Source organism: Triticum dicoccoides, chromosome 4B, assembly GCF_002162155.2.
Source record: "Triticum dicoccoides isolate Atlit2015 ecotype Zavitan chromosome 4B, WEW_v2.0, whole genome shotgun sequence".
NCBI classification, from domain to species: domain Eukaryota; kingdom Viridiplantae; phylum Streptophyta; class Magnoliopsida; order Poales; family Poaceae; genus Triticum; species Triticum dicoccoides.
This window is the reverse complement of record NC_041387.1, coordinates 674833804-674841182: the sequence shown is the minus strand read 5'-3', so window position 1 is coordinate 674841182 and position 7379 is coordinate 674833804. Positions and strand designations below refer to the sequence as shown.

At 50.3% G+C, this 7379-nt stretch overlaps 1 protein-coding gene across 1 annotated transcript; it reads left to right on the top strand.

Moving 5' to 3' along the window:
- Nucleotides 1-5486: 5486 nt before the first annotated feature.
- On the top strand, nt 5487-6565 carry LOC119292294 (heat stress transcription factor C-2a-like). The gene has a single exon (XM_037571140.1). It carries the CDS (start codon nt 5511-5513, stop codon nt 6303-6305), a length of 795 nt encoding a protein of 264 aa, XP_037427037.1. The 5' UTR covers nt 5487-5510; the 3' UTR covers nt 6306-6565.
- Nucleotides 6566-7379: the final 814 nt, after the last annotated feature.

Below are 7379 nucleotides of genomic sequence, written 5' to 3'. Positions count from 1 at the left end.
GCGGCGTAGACTAACCTTAGCGCTGGGGCCCATTGATACTGGTTCTGGTTCGACGGCGAGGTCCCCGGCGGCGGGGTCGCTGTTCGAGCTCCTAGACATTGACGAGGGCGATGATCGGACCGATTCGGAGGGGGTGGCTGTCCCGGCGGCTAATATGGTCCTTCTGCAAGCAGATCACGACGTCGAGGGTGGCCCTTGTTCTTCGGTGTCTCGCCGGAAAAAATCGAAGAGGAGCTAGTGCAGGAATTTTGGAATGACGTCAGTTTTCCAACGCCGGCCTCGAGAGTTTGGGAACGTCGAGGTTCCACGTCTCCGTCATCATCGGCCGGCCAGTCCCCCTTGCAGCTGCCTGGTGGTTCGGAAGCTTCCCCAGCCATGTTGCGGCACCCGGTGCCCGCGGGGCCACGCCGCAGAGTTTGCATCAGACCTTGGAATGGACCTCTCCTCCGTCCTAGGGTTACGCTGCCGGTAGCGCCCACGGCGTTCGTGCCGAACTTCCAGGCGGGTACGTCTTCGTCCACTATCCCGAGTCAGCCAGAGAAAATGGCAGCGCAGTGTCCGGAAAAAGACTTTCGCCTTGCTTTATAAATAAAGCAACAACCGCACAAAGTACACGACCGAATGATAAGGTGGAGAGGTAGCTTTCTTACAAAGCCGAACCTAAGATAATTGGAACACGCACGCCGTTACCGAAAGAAACACAGGAGGAACTGAGTACAACGCCATGCAACACCCTAGTACACCTAAGGTCCACGACAACGCCCTCAGGAGGGAAACCAACGCCAGGCGCCGCCGCTGCCTAGTCCACAATGGACAAAAGGTTTTCACCTGGAACCTGGACGAATGGGAGCTCTTCAAGAAGATAGCGGCACCCACGGGCGTCGCCCTTGTCGGCGCCAGAGCGCAAAGCTTTCACTCGGTAGCTCCCGCAAGCCACCACGAGGTTAACAAGAGGAACACGACGAGATCAGAACCCCAGATCCGGATCGGGGCACCTCCACTGCCAGAGATAGAGAACACGCCAGAGCCACCCTCTGCTATGCCTCCTGCCGCCCACACGACCAAGAGGCAACACCACCACCGCCACCATGGTGCCCGCCGGAGAGCCAACCATGTGGACCACCTTCCAGGGCCGCCGTCCCGGCATCCAAGCCATGAGACACCGCCAGCCGCCCGCTTCACAGTGCACAAAACCGCGTCCGAAGAATCCCGGCATCAGCCCCCGAGCCAGGGTCAGCACCACCACTGTAGAGGCACCGATGGCTGAATTCCCCTCCAATCCCAGTGGACCAAGGGGGACATGACCCAAAGGCTACCGACGGCCATCGTTGAGCCCACAGCTCAGACGACGCCAAGCCCACGACCATCAGCATTGATCCAACTGTCGGCTTAGCAATGTCACGACCACCACCGTCACGGACCTTCATCGACACCATAACATGAGGAAGTCCCCCAAACGAACCTCAAGCTCCATCCTTGACCAAGCCGGAGGCGACCTAGAGCCGAGCACCAACTCCAGTGGCGATCAAGTGCCACCGATGATCCCGATGCCATTCAAAAATCGCTGACTCTGAATTCCAAACTGCAAGCTCATGGGCCTGACGTGTGCGTCACCAATCGGGCCTTGCGCCTGGGCCAAAAGCTGCGGAGGGCTGACATGTTCCAATATAGGTCATCGAGATGCCCTCTGCCTTCAGCGCTCCCAGTTCATCGACCTTGAAGCCGCCGCCTCCGTCATACGCACAAGTACTTCGCCGGTCACCTTCACCTTTGATATCTGGCCGGAATCGCAACCCGCCTAACGGGGCAGCGCCGGCAGGACAAGCTACGCCAATTTTCTGTACAAGTATAGGCTTCTCTGCCGGTTTTGGCGTGGCAGCCGGACCTCTTCGATCCAGGGCGCCTCCAGCTACGTCATCAATGGCTGCTCCTTCTGTCCAGCAGGCCCGGCTCCGGCACCAGTCAATTCCGGTCCTAACAGCCAGCAAGTGACCGATGCACTAGCCGCTCGCCGTCGGAAGAAAAATCACAAAGGGGGGCGTCGAGATACCCTTCCTGCCTGTGCGATTCCCCCAGTTGCACGCTCTTCATTAGCGTTTCCGCCTGCACCGGTGATGGCAGCTCCTGTCCAGTTACAAGCTTCCCAAGACATTCATGCAAAGACTACAACCCCTGTTGACACTCTTTCACAGCCTCCTAAAGGAAAAAAAGGACAGGCCTATGGTGTTTCAAATGTAGGTCAAACGAGCACCTCTCCAAGAACTGTACGGTGGTTCATTACTATCAGATTTGCAACAGTGAGAAGCCCCCCTGCACCGTTGTACTATTCTCAAGCAACCAAGGCCGAGTGTCATGCTCAGTGGATGCGGTTTAGTGAATGCAATGTTCGTGCAGCTACCGGACTCTCTTTTCAAGGAGCATCTTGCACCCTTTACTTTGCAGACCGCTTAGGTTACGATCTCAGGGGGCACATTATCTGCTTCAGTGCTGGAGGTCTGACTGTGGCTACGAATAGGTTAAAATCTGTCGCTGAACATGTGGTCTGACTGTCTCAAATGGCGATCATGCAAGGAAGGAATATACTCGATGTGATTGTAATACTGCATGAGACGTTCATGAAATGCACAGAAAAAACATGAGTGGAGTAGTATTAAACATTGACTTTGAAAAAGCACACGACAAGGTAAAATGGTCTTTCCTCCAACAGACCCTAAGGATGAAAGGATTCTCTGATAAATGGCGCCAATGGATCCAAAAGTTTGTAATGGAGGTAGTGTGGCCATCAAAATCAATGATGATTTAGGCCATTACTTTCAGACAAAAAAATGCCTGCGGCAGGGTGACCCCATGTCCCCAATGTTATTTAACATTATTGCTGACATGTTGGTTATTCTGATTGAGCGTGCTAAGCAGGATGGCCAGATTGCAGGAGTAGTGCCATACTTGTGGATGGTGGCTTCTCTATTCTGCAATATGCAGATGAAACAATTCTTTTTATGGAACATGACATGGACAAGGTTCGAAACCTGAAACTATTGATTTTGGTGTTTAAGCAAATGTCGGGTTTTAAAATTAACTTTTGTAAAAAGCGAATTGTTCTGCTTCGGAGCAGTCGTTGAGTCGGCGGCCGATTATGCTGACTTGTTTGGTTGCACACATGGCCAATTCCCAATTAGGTAAATAGGAATACTGATTCACTATTGGTGTCTCACTATTGCAGAGTGGATGCATGTAGAAGAGTGTCTAGAGAAACAGTTGAGCAGTTGGAAAGGAAAGGTGCTCTCAGTTGGGGATGGTTTTGATTAATTCCGTCATCACAAATATGGTTCTCTATATGCTTTCTTTCTTCCAACTACCAAAAGGGGTCTTGCAAAGATTGGACTTTTTTAGATCTGAATTCTTTTGGCAAGGACACGGGGAAAAGAAAAAATACAGACTGGCCAAATGGAGTGTGGTTTGTAGACCGAAAGACCAAGGTGGCCTTGGAATTCATGACCCACAGGTCAAGAATGAGGCCCTACTTAGTAAATGGTTGTTCAAAGTACTTACTGAGGATGATGTTTGGCAAACTATGCTGCACAACAAGTATTGAGGCCAAAAGGCGGTGTCTCGGGCATAATGGAAACCTGGAGACTCTCACTTTTGGGCTGGCCTAATGGCGGCAAAGAAACATCTCTTTCGCTTTGGGTCTTTCGCGACAAAGGACGAGTCAGAGATCCGTTTCTGGGAAGACATCTGGCTAGGCAATGCCAGTCTTCGAGAGCAATATCTAGCCTTGTACATCATTGCTCGCGAGAAGAATAATACTATTGCCCAGGTGCTCAGTTCATCCCCGCTGAATATTCCGTTCAGGTGAGATTTGATTGGGATTCGACTTACGTCATGGCATAATCTATTGTCCAACTGGATTCGATTGACCTGACACAAGGCCGTGATCTGTTCTACTGGAACCTTACTACATCAAGGTCTTTCACAATAGACTCCACGTACCGTGCACTCACGCATTCTGAGGTAGCAGTGAATAATAATAAGAAACTATGGAAGAAGAATATTCCACTAAAGGTCAAAATCTTCATGTGGTATCTCAGTAGAGGGGTTGTGCTAATCAAAGACAACCTCGCACGGCGCAACTAGCAAGGGAGTAAGAAGTGTTGTTTTTGTACTCATGACGAGACAATCAAACACCTCCTCTTCCAATGCAAGTTTGCACGTTCTACGTGGTCAGTCATCCAAATAGCGTCAAATTTGTATCCGTCCATATGTGTTGTCAATATTTTTGGTCATTGGTTGGACGGTATTCCAAATAGGTTCAAAGCGCTAATAAGGATGAGAGCGTATGTCTTAATGTGGTCGCTATGGCTATGTAGAAATGATTTGGTTTTTAATGACAAGAATGCTTCTCCTAGACAGGTTATTTTCCAGGGTACGCACTCGCTTCGTATGTGGTCTACGCTACAGCTAGTGGAGTACTAACCGTTGTTCAAGGCGCTGTGTACGCGATTGGAGTAGGTGGCTACGGAGGTTTTTTGAACATGAGTGGCAGCATAACCTTCGGATTGACCCACCACCACTTTCGACATAGGCATAGTGTCGGTCTATAGGACTCTATTGTTGCCGTCTTGTCAGTTTTGTCTATTTTTTTCTGTAAACTTTTTAGAATTGGCTGTGTACATTTTAGTTATGCAGAGGTCGCGTGTTACTCATAATGATTTATATCCGCTTATGCAACATTTTTAAGATAATAAAACGACCTTTATCGAAAGAAAAAGAAAAGGACAAACGAGAACGTCTATGGTACGCTTGGAATTAGCCTGGACCACCATGCGGCAGTTGGTCGCCACGTACAACCCCAGATGGCGGACGAGCCGATCGACGTAGCCGTATCGCCGGGGACCTCAGTCATGTGTCGACAAAGCTAAATCCCGAAATTTTAGACCAACCAATCAGCCGGGGAGCGGGAGCTGCCATTTTCATCAGCGCCGAGCTCAGCAGCAGGTGGAACCGCTCCATTTTGCATCCCATCAACCAACCCTTTTTAATGTTTCCATCAGCGCCGTGCGTGGTGTTCTTCCCCTGTCCACACGTCAGATTGCTTCTTTAGTCGCCAAAAGAGGCGAGAGAACATTTTCTACACTAAAGAAACGGAAAGCTTGAATACCACTTGTAGATACGCGACAATCGTGGTCCAAGATATTGTTTCCATCTTTGCTCATCCAAGACGGAAGAGGCACGTATTGAGGCCCACTGATGAGCTCGAGGGTCACACTACGCTCTACAAGTAAAAATAATGAGGCTGACACTTGACAGCGGGGTGATTGGAGCGACACGTATCGAGATCGATCTTTTGCCCTGACGAGGGGACGCCACGCAGGGCTCCACGTCGCGGACACGCGTCCGCTCGTACTTGGCAGCTGTCCCATCTTTTTAATGTATTAATGTATAACTCGGCTACCACTCTCACATCACAAGTCATTCCTCATTCGTGGCACTACATCAATCGCGAGTGAAAGATGAGCAGCGGCGGCGGCATGGTGGCGCCGTTCGTGGCCAAGACGTACGCGATGGTGGACGACCCGGCGACGGACGCCGTGGTCGGGTGGGGGCCGGCCAGCAACAGCTTCGTCGTCGCCGACCCCTTCGCTTTCTCGGAGATGCTGCTGCCCGCGCACTTCAAGCACTCCAACTTTTCCAGCTTCGTTCGCCAGCTCAACACCTACGGCTTCCGCAAGGTCGACCCGGACCGCTGGGAGTTCGCGCACGCCTGTTTCCTGCGCGGCCAGACGCACCTCCTGCCCCGCATCGTCCGGCGCCGGAGCGGCGGCAAGCGTGGCAAGGAAGACGCCGACGAGGAGGATGATGACATCAGCACCAAGATGTTAGCCATGGAGGTGGTCCGGCTGAAGGAGGAGCAGAGGGCCACCGAGGACCGCCTGGCGGCGATGTGGCGCCGGGTGCAGGACGCCGAGCGCCGGCCCAAGCTCATGCTCGCCTTCCTCCTCAAGGTCGTCGGAGACCCCGACGTGCTGCGCCGCCTCGTAGGCAACTCGGGCTGCAACGACGGATTGTTCCCCGGCGAGGGCGCGGAGGCCAAGAGGCCGCGGCTGCTTCTCGACGGGGAAGCCCAGGTGAGCAAGAAGAAGATGCGCGTCGACGGCGACGGGCTCTTGTACGGCATCAACCGGCAGGAGGCCTTCGTGCGGGAACCCAGGGTCGACTTCACTGGTTTCTACACCGGAGGCGATGGCTTTAGCGAGGTGCCGGTGGACGACCCGCCGTACGCTTTCCGTGTGGACACCGGCTACTGAGTTCGGTTCGATTAGAGGGTGTTTCACCGACACATGTGTGTACTGTACGTAGTAGGAGGTTTGGTTTTTAGACGACGTGGTAGGAGTACTTTGTGCCAAACAGTATGTGAACAAGGGAAGCTACAAAATATGCGGTAATTTATACTTTTTGTTTTGCAAAAAAATCCAAAAAAAGGGTAAAGTACACAAGGATGTGATGTGTATGTAAATCTTCATAAGGAAATACCTGAACCTGTGCAAAAGAAACTGATTTGTCTTTCCTATATAGCCCTCATTTCAACATATTTCGTCCTAAAAATTTACACACATACATGTTATGCGTCTTTGTATGTATGTATAATTTTTTTAAAACTCGCAGTGTGAAAAATGAATTTTTTAAGGGTTTTTATCATTTTTGCCACTAGTTGTGTCACACTACTCATTTTTACCATTAAAATGTTTTAGTACTCAAAAATGCCACTATGCTGTTAGAGACGCACTCAAAAATGCCATTTTCTCACGTTACCATCGGTCAAAGGCCCGTTGACCGGGCTAGATAACCGAAATGCCCCTGGTTCCATTACATGTGGGCTCATTTGTAAAGAGCAGGAAAAGAAAAGAAATGGGAAGAGTGGAGGGAATCGAACCTCGTACCTTCAATCAGAAGCAAAAAGAGGTTATCATGTGTGCGTGTATTAGCTGCCCTGATTGAAGGTACGAGGTTCTATTCCCCCCCTTTCCTATTTTTTTCCTGCTCTTTACAAATGAGCCCACATGTAATGGAACCAGGGGCATTTCGGTCATCTAGCCCAGTAACGGGCTTTTGACCGACGGTAACGTGAGAAAATGGCATTTTTGAGTGCGTTTCTAACGAAATAGTGGAATATTTTAGTACTGTAACATTTTAATGGCAAAAGTGAGTAGTGTGGCACAACTAGTGGCAAAAATGATAAAAACCCTTTTTTTAATTTCAATTTTTTTTCATTTTTGCAAAAACAGGCCTCCATTAACACCGAGCTCCGAAAGCAATTTTCAATACAACACTATAGTTCCAAGTTTTAAAAAGGCGACATTCAATTGGGGTCTTCAATAGAA

What these genes read in the sequence shown, in the direction of transcription:
- LOC119292294 (XM_037571140.1), top strand. Translation starts at nt 5,511, where the DNA reads ATGAGCAGCGGCGGCGGCATGGTGGCGCCGTTCGTGGCCAAGACGTAC.